The sequence below is a fragment of the Erpetoichthys calabaricus genome, chromosome 1, assembly GCF_900747795.2.
Source record: "Erpetoichthys calabaricus chromosome 1, fErpCal1.3, whole genome shotgun sequence".
In the NCBI taxonomy this organism is placed as follows: Eukaryota; Metazoa; Chordata; class Cladistia; order Polypteriformes; family Polypteridae; genus Erpetoichthys; species Erpetoichthys calabaricus.
Window position 1 is genome coordinate 246,623,653 of NC_041394.2, and position 19,322 is coordinate 246,642,974.

Consider the following 19,322-nt stretch of genomic DNA (forward strand, 5'->3'; position numbering starts at 1 on the left):
GCATGCTTTAACACTGTATAGCAATGATCCAGTGTGTTTCTGTCTCTGGTTGGGCACTTTATGTGCTGTATAAATTTGGGAAGTTTATGGCTGAGATTTGCCTTATTAAGATATTGGATATTTTATTCTTTCATTCAAGTTCAAATCTATTGCCTTGTCTCTATAGTATAATGAAATTCTCACATAGACTGCTGACAGTTGTACACTACCATATCAGAATACTCCATGGACAATTAATACACCACTAAACATTGAAGGAAATATCATACAATATTTACAGATATATACTGTTAAAAGGATTGTTAAACAAATTGTTACTAAGACTACTTTAATATTATATAACTTTTGCCCTTATTCCCAAAGAGATAATATTTGACTAAAAATGCCACAAGCATCTGTGACAAGCAAGCATACTGTAAGTGCAAACATCTTTATCAGGACAATTGATTACAACAGCTACTGAAGCAAATTTTCATCGCCAAGTGCAATATTCTCAGAAGACTACAATAACTTATAAAAGGGCTGATACAGAAGTTATTAAACCACTGCCCATAAACAGTCTCTTAATATAAATTCATGGCTCTGCAGTCTTATTGCTTAAAGCAATTATAAAGTGTATGACATTTAGGTGAACAAATAAATGAGATATCAAGATCAAAAACTAATCTGAAACCTGTAGCCACTTAATTGCCAACTTTTTTATTATTTATTAACTTGACTATTATCAGACCTACATTTAAAAGAACAGAACTATAAATTTAAAACACCTGCTCGGTACAGAGAGTTGGAGCAGATAGAAAAAGTCTAAGCAAAACAATGTGCATAGATAGTAACTCATTTTAGGCAGAACTTTAATTTTCATTAAAAGTGTAAATTTCATTTCAATCTTGAAATCCATAGTCTATAATGTAAGATACACACTCTAAAAACTTTTGCTTTTTATAAAGACTATTTTAATAAAACAAAAAGTCAGCTGAGCTGCCAAATTATTTCCAAAAGTAAAGGACAGGTACACAGAAATAAAAAAAGAAAAAACTGTTTCAAATAGTTTGCATCTAAATCAGTGAACTGCAGAAGTGAAGGAGCAGTCACTGATCTGCTACAGAAATTGTGCATATAGGCTTCTTTACACTATTACATAGTTAATTCAGAGGGCTCCTGTCAAACACATCAAGACATCTATTCACAAACAGTTAAGTGGAATAATGAAATGATGAATTCTTTTGCAAAGAACTCGCTGCAATAAAGGAAAAAAGAAAAACTACAGCAAATGAAAGTATTAGTAAGTGATGTTTGTTTTTACTGCAGCTGTTACAGTTAAAGGTCTGTCTGTCTACAGGTAATAAACAGCATTCAGTCCAATGTGGAGTTATTGAAAAATAACACACAAATTGAACATGGCATACACAGAGTAGGCTAAACAACCATCTCCTGCTCAAGAACAATTGCTTGGCATTTCACTGTTCATACTTTTTTAGTGGTTAATGATATAGTCCATTGTTCCCTAACCAAAACCATTTGAAACAATGCAGTCACGATTTAGAACAGCTTCTAAGACACTGGCAAAAAAAATCCACAATACAGTTTATTTTTTAAAATAACTGATGAACAGCATCTACATGTTGCCACAGTAGAAAAGACATGCCCACACTGAAACAACAAATGCCAAGAGGTTGTACTGTATGCCAAAATAGTGTGACACATGGGATAATGTTGAGGTCTGCATACATTGGCAGATCAAATATGAGAGGGAAAAGTCAGTCAAATGTTTGTGTGCGGCATTTGAACTGATACACACAAGTATAAATAAAGCCAGCTATGGAGAAACATTACTCATTAAGCATCCATGCACCATCTGCTGTATTTAAACATTAAATGTGACATGGTGAAACCTGCCAATGAGTCTGTCATATTCCTCATATATTTAGTAGCATTTGCTCCAATTAACTGATAACCACAAAGCTGAAGGTTCAATTGTGGCTCACTATATGAACAGTTAAACAGTATGCATACCCATAGGCTAATAATAATTTATTTTCCAAAAATCATTCTGAACCCGTTTCCCCAGCATTTTTGCACTGAAGCATTTGGTATGTGAATTGTAAAAACAATGCTAATGTTTGTAATGCACCATCTGTTGGAATGAAAAATATAATGCATTTAATTCTTATATGCATTACAAAATACATTTTAATACATGGTGCACTGAAAACGCAGAGGTGTATGTTGCTTACTTAGATTTCAACCAATCTTAGATGTTTGGAACAGCTGGTCTATTATATAAGAATAGCAATGTGCCATCAAAACTATAATAATGTAAAATTTAAAATTGATTCTTAGGAAGACTACTGTCTAAATTAGACCATTATCATTAAAAACCCTAATACACTAAAATATAGGACTGATCTCACTCTTTCCACAAATGTGAAAGATATAACAGCTTCCAGGAAGATCTATGTTTCTATGGAGTGTGTGCTAAAGTCCCTTCAAACGTTAACAAAAGATGTACACAAACTGATTATTCAAATCATCAGTAAGCCTGTCATTTGAAAAAGGCAACTCACCCCCAAATATACACTATACTGTAGAGTTGAGCTCAACTTGAGGAAAATAAAGGCACAACCACTAAGGCAAACCTCCAACCCTATTCTACAGACAGACAGAGACACTTGCTCTCAGTTAGATTCTACTATTGTATTCCTGAAATTCTAGACAAAAGATGATAAAGACGTGGTTAAGTGTATGATTTGCAATCAAACTCGCAAGGGCAAACAATTTTTACTTCAACATCCTGTGATGAAATCAGTGGTATTCCCTGTGCTCACCTCATCCCATCTGCACCATTTTCATCTGTATTTCTTTTAACAGGCTTTAGTCACTGACAAGAATAAATGTTGTTTTATTGCTGCATTGGAGAAAACTTTTTACTGTTGTGGCAAATCACAAAATATCCAGACCTATTCCTAGCAGTTTAAAACTCAAAAAGTTTCACAATTACAGAGTTAGAGGTTCAGGGCAAAAACACACCACTAAAGGAATGGTAAATGGTAAAACATTAACTTAACTTGTTGTATTTGCACTCTTGTTATGTGAATTCATTTAACTGAATGCATCCCTTGGTCAAAAAAGAAGATACTTAATTAAAGCAAAGCTATTACAATTTATTGACAGAGGTGTAGAAAAAATACTAGAATTTAGAAATACACCGTGCAGAAAGCTAATAATCACTGAATCATTTTCCTTGATCAATTCTTTTTCATCAGTTTGTATAAGTATTATTGTTTTGTATTATAATGATAAATAAACTGCTCAAAAAAATTTAAGGAACAATTTGAAAACACATCAGATCTCAACTGGAAAAAAATCATGCTGGATATCTATACTGATATGGACTGGGTAATGTGTTAGGAGTGAAAGGATGTCACATCATTTAATGGAAATTAAAATTAACAACCTATAAAGTGCTGAATTCAAAGACACCCTGAAAATCAAAGTGTAAAAATGATGCAGCAGGCTATGCGGCTGGCCATTTTGCCGAAATTTCATTGCAGCAACTCAAAATCGTACTCAGTGGTTTTTATGGCCCCCACATGCTTGTATGCATGCCTGACAATGTTGTGTCATGCTCCTAATGAGACGACAGATGGTGTCTTGGGGGATCTCTTCCCAGATCTGGACCAGGGCATCATTCAGCTCCTGGACAGTCTGAGGTGCAACCTGGCAGCTTCGAATGGACAGAAACATAATGTCCCAGAGGTGTTCTATTGGATTTAGGTCAGGAGAGTGTTGGGGCCAGTCAATGGTATCAAGTCCTTCATCCTCCAGGAACTGCCTGCATACTCTCACCACATGCGGCTGGGCATTGTTGTGCACAAGGAGGAACCCAGGACCAAATACACCAGCATAGAGTCTGAGAATGGGTCCAAGGATTTCATCCCAATACATAATGTCAGTCAAGGTGCCGTTGTCTAGCCTGTAGAGGTCTTTGTGTCCCTCCATGGATATGCCTCTGCAGACCATCTCTGACCCACCACCAAACCAGTCATGCTGAACAATGATACAGGCAGCATAACGTTCTTCACGGCTTCTCCAGACCCTTTCACGTCTGTCACATGTGCTCAGGGTGAACCTGCTCTCATCTGTGAAAAGAACAGCAAAGTCTTCAGGAGTGGGTCCTCCTACAGATGTTCCCAATCCACTCTCACTACTCGCTTGTGCTTTCCGGATCTGTCAAGGTACCTCCGCCACCATTTCACCCTGTTCACCACCAGTTGGTGATAAGTTGACAGTTCTGTCCCCTCTTCTCCCGAGTGTCTAGAACGTCTGACCACAAATCTGATGACACAATTATAAAATCTATAATAGATCTTTGGCCTAAGACACTCTGGTACCTAGTACACTAATGAGCCATCTAATATTCAAACATAGTGTTTGTTATGGACAAACCATGCCTATAACAGAAGTCCAATAACACAACACTGCTTTAGATCACAGAGGCCATCCCTGCCAGTTATTGCTCTTTGGGTGTCATCTTCTTTGTCTACATGGGTATTGAAGATGCTCAGCAGAACTATAGAGTCCCCAGCTGGGTTCCTTTCCAGGATCTCTTCCAGACACTCCAAAAAGCTTTGTACTCCAAGCTGCCATTTGGTGCATAAGGACATACAATAGACAAAGTACTCCACAACGAAAAACCACACAGAGGCAGCCCTCTCATTCTCTGGGACAAATGCAACCTCAGAGTAAAGGAGAGTCCTGCTTTTATCAAGAGGCTTGGTTACAGAACTAAGGAAGCAAGTGGATGTGAGCCTAACTATATTTAGTTGGTAGCACTCCACTGCACACACCAACTCTGGCTCCTTCCCCCAAAGAGAGGTGACATTCTACATTCCAAGACTCAGTTTATTTGTCTGAGTTCCAGTCTGCTAAGACCTCTGCTATGACCACTGCCCAGGTCACACTCCACGTAGCCCATATTCTTCCTGCAGGTGGTGGGCCCACAGGAGGGTATGTCAAACATTTTGCATCAAACGTTCTTTAATGTGAGATAAGAAGCAACAATGAATCAGAAATGTATTTTAAACAATGTCTTTCTAAGATACTATATTAAGAAATTTGAAAAATCTATTAGCAAAGTGAGCAGCATTACATAATGCTGCTAAAAAAAAAAAAACTGAAGACTTACATTAAAGCAATAAAGACTATAAATCTGAGCCTGGCATTCTCTTTTAGAAAACAGCATAATGCACAATGGGCAGTGGACCAAACAGCTCAGACAGTTTGGAAGATAAAGTTATTCATATTAACAATCCCCTCAACCTCACCACCATCCAAGCTTTACTTTAAATGTACAATTGAATTTTAGGATCTCTGTGCATTTTATAGTTGCTAGTTACATTATGTCAAATAAAATATTCAACCAAATAAGCTGACTGAATCAAAATTCTTTTCCATATATTTCTGTTTAAGATGAAAATTATATAAAAAGATGCCAGGCTTTTTGCACAGATTTGGACATTTGTGGCCTAGATGTGCTTCAGCGAGGGAGTTAAGAGTAAAATAAGGCCCTTTACTACAATCAGACTCTTATATCGACATTTATATGACACTGCTGTTCTGCAGTTTTCATTCTGTTGACTTACATTGTGATGCTAAGTAGTGCTGAAGGTACTGGTCCCTTTAGGACCATGAATACCACAACTCCCTTGGCAGCAACAGCCAAAGCAGAGACTGCCTGGGTACAATTACAAATGAACTCACATGTGATTCTGTTATGTCTTGTTTAACATCAAGAAACAGGGGCACATGACAGAAATAAACCCCGGCATAAACTTCCATTAAGTGCAGGATGCTGAAAATAAACGTAACAGACATGTCAGGTCATCTGGCCAGTCATACAGTATGACTATTTGTTTCACTGCTCTTAAACAGATGAGAATTTCAAAAATCTTTCCAATATATAACTGTACATACAGTATTTGTAGCTTCACCCACTTTTTCACAATATGTTTCAGAAAAACAAGCTAGTAATGGAACCTTAGTTTGCAAGTAACTTGGTTTACGAGTGTTTTGCAAGACGAGCTAAAATTTTTAATAAATTTTGACTTGATAAACGAGCAAGGTCTTGCAATACGAGTAGTATGTATATGCTTTGTCTGCTGAGCGTCATGTGATCACAACTGAGCTGATGGTTCTTCTCTCTCTCTCTCTCGCTGTGGGATTGTGGGCAATCGTCTCCTATTCTCCGTCTGAGTCGGCGTGCCTCACTCATATAGTCAACATCCGTACAAGCGTATACTGTTTACTACAGCATTGTGACTGTGTGTGTGTGTTTGTGCACTTGTGTGCTGTGACGTGCAAGTCCCTATCTTGCACCCCAAAATACGAAGCTGAGCCTCAGTACTTTAGCAACACCAGCTTTATTCAGCTTGAAAGAGCAACAGCGCAGTTATTTATTGTAGCGGGATCTGCCACTCTCCTATACACAGACACAGCAGTCAGGCAGGGTCATGGCCAAGTAGTACTGTGCCCTGCGCATTTATAATGTTCCTTGTTCCTTGTATCACCCATCGACGGCAGGCGCTTATAGCATGTCCGCGATCTTTTCGGATTCGCTTTTACGGTGAACTGCTACAGCGATGGGAGACTGTGATTGCTTTGGACGCTCTTCCGCGTGTCGTCCCATTGGGTGGAATCCCACAAGAGTTTAGAAACTCACTCACACCAGCCAAGATTCTTTTCAAATGTAAAGTGCAGGTTAATTTATTTTATGTATTTATACTTTATATTTTGTATTAATCATTTTATATGAATAGTTTTGGGTTGTGGAACGAATCATCTGAGTTTCCATTATTTCTTATGGGGAAATTCACTTTGATATACGAGTGCTTTGGACTGCGAGCACGTTTCCGGAAATGAATTATGCTCGCAAACCAAGGTTCCACTGTATATATAAAATACATTTTTTTGTAAAAAAAAAAAAAAAAAAAAAACGAAAATAAAACAATAGTTTTGTCATATTTCCAGATTTAAGATGGCTGAATTTGATTGTAATCTTTTAATCTGTTCAAGATGAAAGTGTGACACAGACACAAGGCTAAAAGTACTAGAACAGAAATGGTCAGTATATTTTTTAAACAAATATATTTCAAATAGAGATGTGACTGACAAAATGCAAACATTCAGCTCATTTGCTGAAAGGCAGAAGCACAGCAAATGAAAAAATAGGGCAGCTTGTGACAACTTGTAGATTCTGCAGGTTTTCTGTTGTTTTTCGCCTGTTCCATCTCATTTCAACTTGTTAAAAAAAGGAATAAAGTAAATGGGGATTTGAATGATGGTCTTCGGTAAACAATTTTAAACTAGATAAGATCTATTTGTGTAATGCAGAGTAAACCAGTGTGATGCATGTGAACTCAGATATGGTGGCCATTATATATAAGATGGTTCTTCACATTAAGCAACACCTAAAATTTAACTTTTAAATATAAATCTGTGGCACAATCCGAGCAGGTCTATCCTCCACTTACTTCCACTTACAAGCCTGTATTGAAAATACTGTAGCTGCTTTTTGTTATCCAAGCCAAAGATTTTGTTAAATTTGACTTGATTGTATGGAATGTTATCTGTAATTAAAATCAATTAAAAAACACAAAAACTGGAGTTTACTTACTGGCATCCATCAGAGTTAACACCTACCTGGAGATCCAGGATGGAGGCTCCAAACAGTTTTCTCCCATATAGTCTACTAAGTGTCTAAGACCAGGGGGATGGGGAGCGGGAGGTGAATAGGTGGAAGAATAATGCTTACATCCTGTGCCAAAAATACACCTGCACTAAATCCAGCAATTGGTATAATTCATTATAAAAAAAAAATCTTTAATTGACGCATCAATTCTCACAGTAATATTCAGCTTTCATTAGCTACAACATTATAATCCAATGATAAATTGGGAATGAAAAGAACCGGTGGCATGGAATAAAAATTGTTCACTGCATAACAGAAATCATAAAATGTCCTCCACATTGTTTGCACCCAGCTACCCAGACATTAACTATTTCAAAGGAGTATAAACATCTTTAATAAGCAGATGTCTTTGGAGATGTCTCTCACAAACAGTAAATGTGCCACTTGTATACATTGTATGACTTGTCCAGTCCTGTAATTAAAGCAATTGACACATATAACAGAAAATATGGAAAAGGGAATTAATCAGCTCTCTGACAGTCAAGTTCACAGTCTTCTTTTTTTTGCAAAGAATGATGGTTCTAAGCAACCATATTCAAATTACTATAAGCTAAATAAAATAACAGCAACCTGTAACCTTCCATAAGTTTGTCTTATCTAAGATAACACCATCTTTACAGTAGATCTTTTTAAAATAATTTAAATTCTTAGGCAATAAATTTCTTGTACAGTTTAAGGTATGGACTAAACTAAGAATCAGGCTATCTAGAACTAGCCAATTCCTTGCTCAAGTAAAAAAGTCCAGTGCTGTGTGGGTTTTACAGTAGCTAGTGCTCTTCACCAGATTCATTAGCTAGGAGTAGGACTATATAATCCAAAAGATAACTAATGCCTATCAACTTTGTTTGCAGGATCAGTATTAGTTCACTGGAGAAGCTAGGTCAAAACGTAGGTCATCAGATAGACATGACCTGGGGCCAAATTGTCCCAGAGCAAATACTCCTTGTGCCAGAACCCGTCGAGACTGTTGCATGTCGCATTCATGTCTTGGAAGAGAATATCCTAAATTGGGTAACTGAAGGTATCAGCCAAATTCATCATGTTTGAAATGACAGACATAGATATGTAACCACTGTGCTGTTTGATATTTTGATGAATAGCAGAATGATATGATTATCATTCATTACTTTATTTATCTTAGCATGTGAATGTACTAAGTTTATTCACTTCAATTTTGTGTTCAATAACCTACAAATACTGGTGAAAATCAATGATAAAAAATAAAAATTCAAACATGATAATACATTATAGTATTGAAGTCTGTTTTAACACCCACACTAACTACAAGTTTCAGTAATTGCACACATTTATCTATTTAAGATTGTGTCAAATGAGTGGTCTGCCTCATGCTTCAAAGCATTATGTACTGAAAGTCTGGCCAATGTGGATGTTTGAAACACAAACTAAAAAAATTTGGAAAGAACATATGAAGCAGCTCGTTTTGTTTTAGTCTTTTGCAGACTAGATACAAATAAGCCCATTAGAAAATGTACTGATGACTGGATAGACAAGTGTAGCCATGTCAATTACACTTAAAGGAAAAATGTGAATATTCCATTCCTTTACTTTTGCTATCATTTGTAACTCACTTTTCACATTTGCAATACAAGTTAAAACAATTACAAATCACAGCTGACTAGTCACATCATCACATTCTTTTTTCTGAACTAATTCCATAATGGCAAAAACATGTCTGTAACAAAAGCCATTATTACCATTAAAGATCATCATAATTTAAACTTTATTAAGTTAAACCCTGCAGGATTTTTTAAATAATAGGTGTAATACCAGCAAACCTGTTATTTAGTGGCAACAAGCATAAAGAAGAGTGTTCTAATTACTTTTATTATTCAGTTTATAGCGGATCATGGGTATGCTAATATTTTTACATTTTATTCATCATTTTCTTACAAAATAAAAAAGAACCAATTGCAAAACATAATTAAAATAATAAAACATCACACACTCATTTACCTAAATTATTTAAGTGTAGATAGTTCATTCCAAAAAAAAAATCAAAGCAAGATGAGTATGTTTTACTTTCCTATACCAGTGTTCTCCATAGTGTCTTTTAGCTGTTCTGCCCAGCTAATTTAGGCGAGTGCCTGGCTGTCATCTCCCATGACATTGCAAAATGACAGCTGCAGATCTACAGGCACAGGCAGATCTAATGCAGAGATGGCAAGAGACGAGCGACAGGTGGGCAAATATTTTAGAAGCATGATCGCAAGTGGCGAGGGGAGAGGCAGAATGTTGCCGATCACTGTATGCTGAACAAGCTAATAGCGGGAATGAGGCAGAGCGGAGTTCACAAGCAAAGAGTATGGGGAGGTGGGTGGGCGAGAGGGGACTGTACATGGTAATAGCAGGGGCGGAGAGTCTTAATACAGTAGCAAGGAGTTTGAGGAGGTGGGCGGGTGAGAGGAGGACTGCTGTGATATGTTAATAAAAGGTGTTACAAACCTATAACACCTTCTATTAGCATTCAGGATTACAGTGTATGCAGAGTCAGTGTAAATAATAAAATAGAAAAAGACTAGTGGAACCAGCCTGTCAGATATTAGGAAAAGGGCGCCAGGAAGTGATGTCTCTGTTCTCAGTGTCAGTACAAAAATCCCTGTAGCACTCACTGTGGTTCCTGTTAAAGTGACTCCCTCTGCCGTTTTAATATTTGCTCATACTGAGGGTTTTGTTAAAGTGACTCCATCTGCCGTTTTTATATTCGCTCATATTTGGACCTGTGTCCCTATTGTAAAAAGTGTGCAGAAACCCTTGCAGCACACACTGTGTCCTGAGCAAAAGTTTTGTCACTGAATTGCTGAGGGTTTTGTTAAAGTGACCCATCTGCCATTCCTTTTTTGTTCATATCTTGCCCTGCCGTAGTGCAAGTGTGCATTGAATATCCAACAGGCTCCCACTTTCCCACTCAAAAGTCTTATTCATAGGTACTTTTAATTTTTTCCAAACGTTTTACCAACATGAATAAAAAAAGTGTTCAGAAAACAACACTGCTCAGTTATTTCCGAAAAGAGACAGCACAAACTAATGAAGGTGCAGTGCCAACTCCTGATGTGGAAATTTCAGACATAGACATTGCAGAGGCTGATCCATCAGGGGAAATCTCTTCACCACACACTCTGCCAATTGATAAATCTAAGCACCACTTATCCGGCATAAACAAGCAATGGTTTAAAGATTTTGATTGACTAATAGTCAAAGAAAATGGTATGCGGTGCTCATTGTGCATGAAATATTCAAACAAACACCCCCCAAGGAGGGAGTTACCTTGGGTAAACATGCCATGCACAAGAATTCGAAAAGAAAGCTTGCTGGACCATGAAAAAAGTAAAACACACATTGAGTCTTCTGCTGACCTTTTAGGAAAGCGTGTACTAAAGCAAACTGGAATCGGTCAAATTGAAAGATCTCTATCTGTGTTAAATAACTTACAGAGAGATGCCTTTGTGGGAGCTTTAAAATCCATGTATTGGTTGGCAAAAAATGAGTTGTCACATACAACGTTGTTTGAAAAACTGTTGTAACATTGTAAAGAAAAGGGTTGTTCCTTTTTACAATATCTCAATGTTGGTAAAAATGCACATTACACCTCTGAAAGAATAATGCAAGAGCTGCTGGATGTCTTAGCATCAGAAATAAAATCTAACATACTGAAAAATATACATGCTGAAAATTTTTTCAGTATTCTGTGTGATGAAACCACAGACATCTCAGTTGTAAAACAATTAATTACATTAAATATCTTTGCCAGGTCACTAAAGAGGTCAGAATTAGTTTTGTATCAACCTGCAATATGATTGATGGCAAAGCGGAGACTATAACCAACACACTGAGTGAGACTATGGACACTCTAGGCTTGAAAACTGCTAATCTGGTTGGACTAGGGTCAGATGGAGCGGCTGTTATGATTGGGAAACAGAAAGGTGTGAAAAACTGCTTAAAGATAAAACATATGGACTCTTGGTCAACTGCCACTGTGTAAACTACCGATTGGCCCTTGCAAGTGCCCGGGCAGCAGCTGCTGTACCTTATTTAACAAAACTGAACAACAGCTTAAGGCAGCTGTTCTATTTCTTCCAAAATTCTTCAGTTAGGATGTCTGGTTTAACGGAAACCCAAAATATTCTGAACATTCCCCAAATTAAGATGAAAATGTTGATGAAACTCACGATTCAAGTGAGTCTGCTGAAATTCTTTTCTATCATTACGCCAAAAATGGTAGCCCTCCAATTTTAAAAGTAGCAGGCAAGAATGGACAGTTGCGTCAAAAATGATCAGAAGTCAATCATACAAAGACTTTACTCCAAAACAGATTTTACTTAATGATATCAGAGCTCAAAGAGTCGTTTCCAAATTTAGCCAAACTAGCTCATATTGGGCTAGTGATCCCAGTGAGCACAGCTGAATGTGAAAGGGGGTTTTCTGGCCTTAAAAGGATCAAGACATGTTTGAGAAATCGCATGAATCAAAGCACACTAAATAATCTCATGCTGATCTCCTTGGAGGGCCCAGATCCTGGGGACTTTGATTATGGGAAAGCTGCAGACAACTTGGCCTCTAGGAATAAAATTTAACTGAAGACACCTTCTGCATATGCAAGTTGGCTTTGAAGAATATTTTTTTATTTTTCTTCATTATGTTTCCCATACCTTTTTTTCATTGATTTCACTTTTCTTCCCAACAGTGACAATACTTGTGCCTCTTGGTTTATGTCATAACAATTGTTATTTAAAATTTTTGTTAGGTTTGCAGGATCCTGAATTGGATACTTCTTAAACTTAATAAAAATATTCTAGCACAAGTGTCAAACCTTAAAAAAGGAAGTCATATTGAGTATTGGAAAATAATTAATAATAATTAACTAATACAAATAGTGCACATTTAATTTTCCCCACAACTAAATTTCCCCGTCCCGCCCCACCCGGCTACTTTTTCATGCCACCCAGCTGGAAAATATTTCTGGGGAGAACACTGTATACTGTGCACAGCATTTGCATTGACTTTCCAAAAATATTTACAAAATATCAAATCTGTGAAAAAGATTGCAGTCTATTGTGTCTTGCCCATTACTTTATCTTGTGACTTACAAAGGGCAATCAACGGTACACATCATCTCATTAAAAACAATCTGTCACACTGAGCAGGAAACCCAATGACTGTTAACAAAGCAGAGAGCAGCACTGTCAAGTCAGAATCAAATTTGTTACACATATTCACAATCAATATGCTTTCTTTAGCATGTCAAAACGTTCAGCATATTCTTTGTGCTTTGATGCTGCTGATAGCTACATAATTACAGGATATGCCTACCATACAGACTTCATTCAGATTTCTTTTATAGAAAATGAACAATTTTTCATTTATAGGGCTAAAGTGCAAAAAGTAAAATGTTTTTTTAAAATAAAGATTTATACATTTGTTCAGGCACTGTTCATCCTTCCTTTTTAGGTAAATTAAGACAGCTGAAGCATTTACACTTACAGCTCTGTGTTCGGATTCAACGGGGTGGAAAATGGATGGATGGATATCTTACTACTGTGCATAGCCAAATGCAAACTATTGTAAAACACATATCAATTGTGATGTTCTTTCATATTCTAAATTATTACCATAATATATTTTAGTTATTGTTAAAAAAATGAAATTCTTTAAATACATCATTAGTGCAGTCTTTTAAATTAAATGTGACACTTAAAGTTATTTTTAGAAAAACAAATGCACTGGATGAGTCCAGGGACAGAAAGCAGATTACAGTTAAAAAGACGATTACTCAAATTAGGTCATTGTAACATCTGCAATGTCTCAGGCATGTGTTAAATTCTATCAACTACCCTTTCAAACTTTCATGCCTGAATTGAAGACAAAAGGCAAATTATGTTCAGATGACAAGTCATAGTTTGTGATTCTTTGCATAATGTAGTTCTTTTGGTTCAGAAAATAAAATGCAATAATCCAAAAAAAAGCTTCATAATGAATCATAGCATAGCACATACTTACTTTCTGAGAACTGCAATTTCATTTTCTATGCTGCTTTCTTTGCCTTTCAGAGCTTTCTTTGGAATACACTTGACAGCAAACATTTTTCCTGTAGTTTTCTCCTGAGCCAAAACAACTTCAGAAAATGCTCCACTGAGAAGAGACAAAAACAAAAATATATATATATATATATATTAGACTTTAGCTTAAACTAATCCATATAAAGCAAATTTCAAACTACAGCTGTTGTGAATATGACGGGGTTTTCTTTGCCTTTCTGCCTTTTATTATTTGGGCATTGCTATTTTGTAGCAAGGATGTATAGGGGCCACCAATAATAGGGTTTATATATACAGTATATACTGTATATATACTGTATATATATATAAATGTAAAGAATCCATGTCAATTGTCATGCTTTAACGTGCTATTGAAGCTTTGATTTATTTATTAAAAAAGTAAACCTTTCTAGCAATTAGTAAAATAAACTTTTAAAACTTTTTTTTTCTTATTTGTTTTCTTTCTGGTTTTGACCTCATAACTGTTCTTAAAGAGCAATTTCTACCTACCCATTTCATTTTTTCCAGTCCTAATCATTTATTTTGCCATCTAGCAAAATACAATACAGCTTCACTTGACATGGCTTTCAGTAGGAGAGCACATCAATGATGACTGAATTTGCTGAATCTCACTTTCTCTGATGGTGTCAACTTACATGACTAGTAATCGCAGAGAGTGACTGATTACACAACTCCCTCATTTCTTTTAATCATGGATACAAATCCCATATTGTGCCACAATATGACTGCAATGACACCTCATTTTGTTAGCCAATCAACAAAGAGCTCATTGGAATTACACAGTCTCTGCACACCTTTTTCTTTGTTCTATTCTGTTTCAGAACAACAAACATGAAACGGACACTGCTAAAATTCAGTTAGCTTCCCCTCCATTTACACAGTATAAGACATCCATTTTCCATGTTCCTTTATAGTTACCTATGTTCCTCTTATTTGTGGCCAATGAATTTCTGCTTGAGTGCTCTGTTAATTATCACAGATACAAGAAACCACTGTTCGACATTTAGCTCTATTTGACAAAGTCAGACTAGCTTAATTTTGCCATAGCAAGCTAAGAGAGTTACAATCTCTATGACCAAGTTACTGGCTATGTCACACTACACAAATAAGCTTAATGTTTTGTACTGTGATGGTGTACAACTTGCTGTGGTTTTCATAAGATTACGTAAATAAAAGTTATGACTGAAAATTTATAGGAAAAAGTCATGCTGTGTGCTGCCAGCTTTACAAACATTTTGTAGACTGCGTTTTATTACACATTCACTCAATACAATCTTTAAATTGCACCCTGTAGTTCTTCTGCCTGAAAGTATTACATTATCTATTCATGTGTTTTTTTTTTTCAAACCCACATATTCAGGCAGGCTTCTGTCAAGATCCTGGATGTGAAACAATAAGGCTGCTAACATAGTTCTGAGCGAGGCATTAAATCTGTTAGTTACTTTGGGTAAAGGCAACAGGCATAAAATAATATAATATAATAAATATAAAATAATAAGCAAAGTAAAATCACAAAGGTTTTGTATTAAATAAGGCATAACTAATTAATTTAATATATAACAAACCCCTCCGTAAAAATATAACCTACCTAGTATACTGTACATTCTTTATTTTTTAAGAATTTTACTGCTTTGAGTGTATATAAAGGTGTCACTATGTGTCACATGATATTATTGTATACTCAGATTTCTAGCCAAGTCATCACTTCCTCTCATGCATTTACCATTGGGCAAGCAATCATTCACTGGCATGGAGGCCTTGGCTAGCAGTATTGTTTACAAATGAACTACAAATTTATTAACTGGTGTGAGACACAATGCAAAAAATGCACTCAGGCATGCAAGGACAAAATCAAAATGACTTAACTGACATTTGATCAAGCAGGATTGCAAAATTTCAAACACAGATCAAGAACAGGTCATCCACCTGAAGCTAAGCAGTTTGGGCCATGCCAGTACTTGGATGGGAGACCATCTAGGAAAAGCTTGGGTTGCTACTGGAAAAGGTGTTGGTTAGGCTAGCAGAGGATGCATACCATGTGGTCTGAATGTAGATACCAATGTGCCAGTGCAGTGATGGGGACACTGTGCTGTAAAAACTGCACTGTACTTCAGATGAGATGTGATGTAAAACTGTGGTCATAAAAAATTCCTGGGCATCCTTTGTAAAGAGCAGGGTGTATCCATATGTCCAGATTAAATTGCTCTCCATTGCCTTCTCATTCTGGCCCTGTGACACCCTATGTAATTGGAAATGGCAACACCAGTCTACACTGTGGGTGTCATGTATATGGGACTGAGTGTGACCAGGACAGTGGTTTAAGACAGGGAGACTCAGACACAAAATGGTTGGTTTTGCAAAAACGAAGTGAGGGTTTATTTATAGGTGCATACAAATAAGAATAATTAAATAATTTCCTGTGGAATATATATCTAAATACACAGTCCGATACCGCAAAGAACACAAAAAAACTGTTATGAAACTGAGCCCAAAAATGGTGATTATATACACTACTTACAGTGTTGATTGAAATTCCCAAATGAAAAAGAAAAATGCACAAAAAACTTGTGAGAACCATGTATACACAAACAAAAATAAAGCTATCTTCCTCCACAGTAATCCAAATCAGGAGGCTGCTCCACCACATAATATACAGTACAGGGTCTAACCAAAAAAAAATGTTCAAAATACAGAAACAAATGTGTATATACAAAAATAAACAGTGCACTATTAACCCCAACCCTATAAACACCTTCACCAAAAGCACAAGCCGCAAAGTTGTATTGGGTAAACAATATATCGTTTTTTGGAATACATACATTCCATGTGTGTTCTGTGTCTACAACAATCTGGATAAATGTAGGATGATGAGGCAAGAAATGTTGAACACATAACTAAAACAGAAATTTTTTTCATGTTACAATAATGACAAAATGCTGACATGAAGTGTATAATGTGTGAAGACTGAAATCCAAATATCAAATAAACATTTTCACAAAAGGTATAACAAAACAAGTGCACTTTCATTCAAGAATATAACCGAAGAAAAAGAAATTATTCAATTTACATGTTACTCTCAATATGTAAAAACCGAAACCCAAATATCAATTACTATACATGGCTGGAGTAGAAGTAAGAATGGCAGCTTCTAAATCAAGAGGTTGTGGGTTCGATCCCGGGTCTTCCCCGCATTTACCATTATGAGTAGTGAGCTGCTGTTACAATTGCTATTATATAATAAAAATATACATTTGCTTTGAGTCCGTAACAGCCGGACAGTTTCTGTTTTAGCTATGTATTCAACATTTCTTGCCTTGCATTTCCTGTTATCCAACATTTATCCAAATTATTGTAGAAATGAAACACACATGTAATGTATGCATTCCAAAAACATTATATTATTTACCCTATACAACTCAAGGCACCTCACACCCAAATAAACAGACTTGAGCTGGGAGAACTTCAGCTATGTTGGTGGGGGGGATGGGATAGGCGGCTGACTGCTGCTTGTGCTGATTGACAAATTTGCAAAACAAGGACAATGATGAAGAGATGTTAAGGAATTTAAGGTGGCCAAGCATTAGGACTTTTTTCATAGGCTTCAGGGATTCTAGTGTACACGACTCCAAAGAGTGGCATCTCCCTCCCCACAAAATTCCTATAAAAATGCAAGCGGCCTGTGCATTTGCAGTTATGCCAGCATATGGGACACAAAGTGCACTTTTCTCCAAACTGATAGTATACCCTCTTTCTTCACCCAGACTACCGCCCAGACAACTGCCAATACAGGATCCCTTTATATGCCATGCTAAGCCGATACTAAGATGCTTTGCAGTTTCCTTTGCTTCCACAGCACTACAAGGTCATGGGAAGCACGCACACAAGTGGAAGATGGACAACACCATCCCAGCCAGACAATGGCAAAACCGTCTTTCCATTCAAGCACAAACGCTCGCCTTCACACTCCCCAGAAGCTGCTTATATCATCAGCAAAGACTTTACTCTGCACTTTCTAAATGGACAAAAATGCAAGCTTTATTTCTTTATACTTTGTTTGACATTTTTCTCCCAAAACTACTGCCTCTCTTTCAACACTGCAGAGGACACAAATTTAACTTTATTTAACTGTTGGTAATGCCAATAAGGCAAATTACCACAGACCCCCTTATCATCCCCATCTCAAACTGGCTATCTCACTACTAATAGGTGCATGTGACGAGCATAGTAAGTTCAAAAATGGTTGCCGTCACATCATCCAGGTTGATGCTGCACATTAGTGGTAGTTGAAGTGGCTCCCCACTCACTATGAAAAGCACTTTGAGTAGTAAAAAAAGCTCTATTTCAATGTAAAGCATTATTAAGTTACAAAGCCAAAATGATTGTGCAAAACTGAAATATAAAAAACAGAAGCATAAGTTCAAAATCATAAAAACCTACAGAAAACCTATTCACTAATTATTGAATCTAAATAAGCATTCTTTTAACTCTTAATCAAAAAATGATTAAGTATAAAATGTTATAAATTTAAAAAGCCTCAATTGATTAGAAAGCAACTGGTATCACAAAGTAAACAGTGGGATATGTAGAGGGAGATGTGCTGCTTAGATTAAACAGGCTGAAATCAAATAAAACACCAGGACCAGGTAATACTTATCCTAATGTTCTTAAGGATGTTAGCCAGTACAAATATAAAGCCTTGATGCATATTTTGAAGAAGTCACTGTGCACTGGGGAAATTCCAAAGGACTAGAAAATGACAAATATATATATTTTTAAAATTTTGGATTCAAGCAACTATAGGCCAGTAGGCTTAACATGTATTACAGGGAAACTAATGGAAGGAGCTTTACTGAACAGTCAACATGGGTTCAGAAGAGGGAGGTCATATTTTACTAACATACTGGAATTCCAAGAGGAAACAACAGAAGGATATGATCAAAGCGGAGCATATGATATTATTTATCTGCACTTTCAAAAGCCATTTGATAAGGTGCCACATGAGAGGTTGGGCATCAAAGTAAAAAAGTAGGAGTTCAGGGTGTTGTTTGTAGATGGGTGTAAAATTGGCTCAGACACAGAAAGTAGAAGATTTTGATATGAGGAACCCTATCGAAATTAGATGATGTTAAGAGTGGTGTTCCACAGGGGTCAGTGCTACAACTGCTGCTGTTTTTCATATATATATATAAATGATTTGGATAGGAATCTAAGTAACAAGCTAGTTAATTTTGCAGATGATACCAAGCTAGGTGGATTAGCAGATAATCTTGAATCTGGAATATTTACAGAACGACTTGAACAGCATACAGGCTTAGGCAGATTTGTGGCAGATGAAAATTTATGTAAGTAAATGTAAAGTATCACATGTAGGCAGTAAAAATGTTAGGTTTGACAACACAATGGGAGGTCTGAAAAGCAAAAGTACACCTTATGAGAAGGATTTAAGTGTCATAGTAAACTTGTCACTATCAACTGTCAGACAGAGTTCAGAAACCATTAAG

The 19,322-nt window shown here is 36.5% G+C and overlaps 1 protein-coding gene across 1 annotated transcript in view; it reads right to left on the reverse strand.

Annotated features, from left to right (window-relative positions):
• The window catches only part of camk1da (calcium/calmodulin-dependent protein kinase 1Da), a 407,111-nt gene that overhangs the window by 236,306 nt on the left and 151,483 nt on the right, over positions 1-19,322 (reverse strand). Inside the window, exon 2 of the mRNA XM_028813685.2 lies at positions 13,763-13,894. Within this exon, the coding sequence (XP_028669518.1) occupies positions 13,763-13,894 (132 nt within the window). The remainder of the gene's footprint in view (positions 1-13,762; positions 13,895-19,322) is intronic.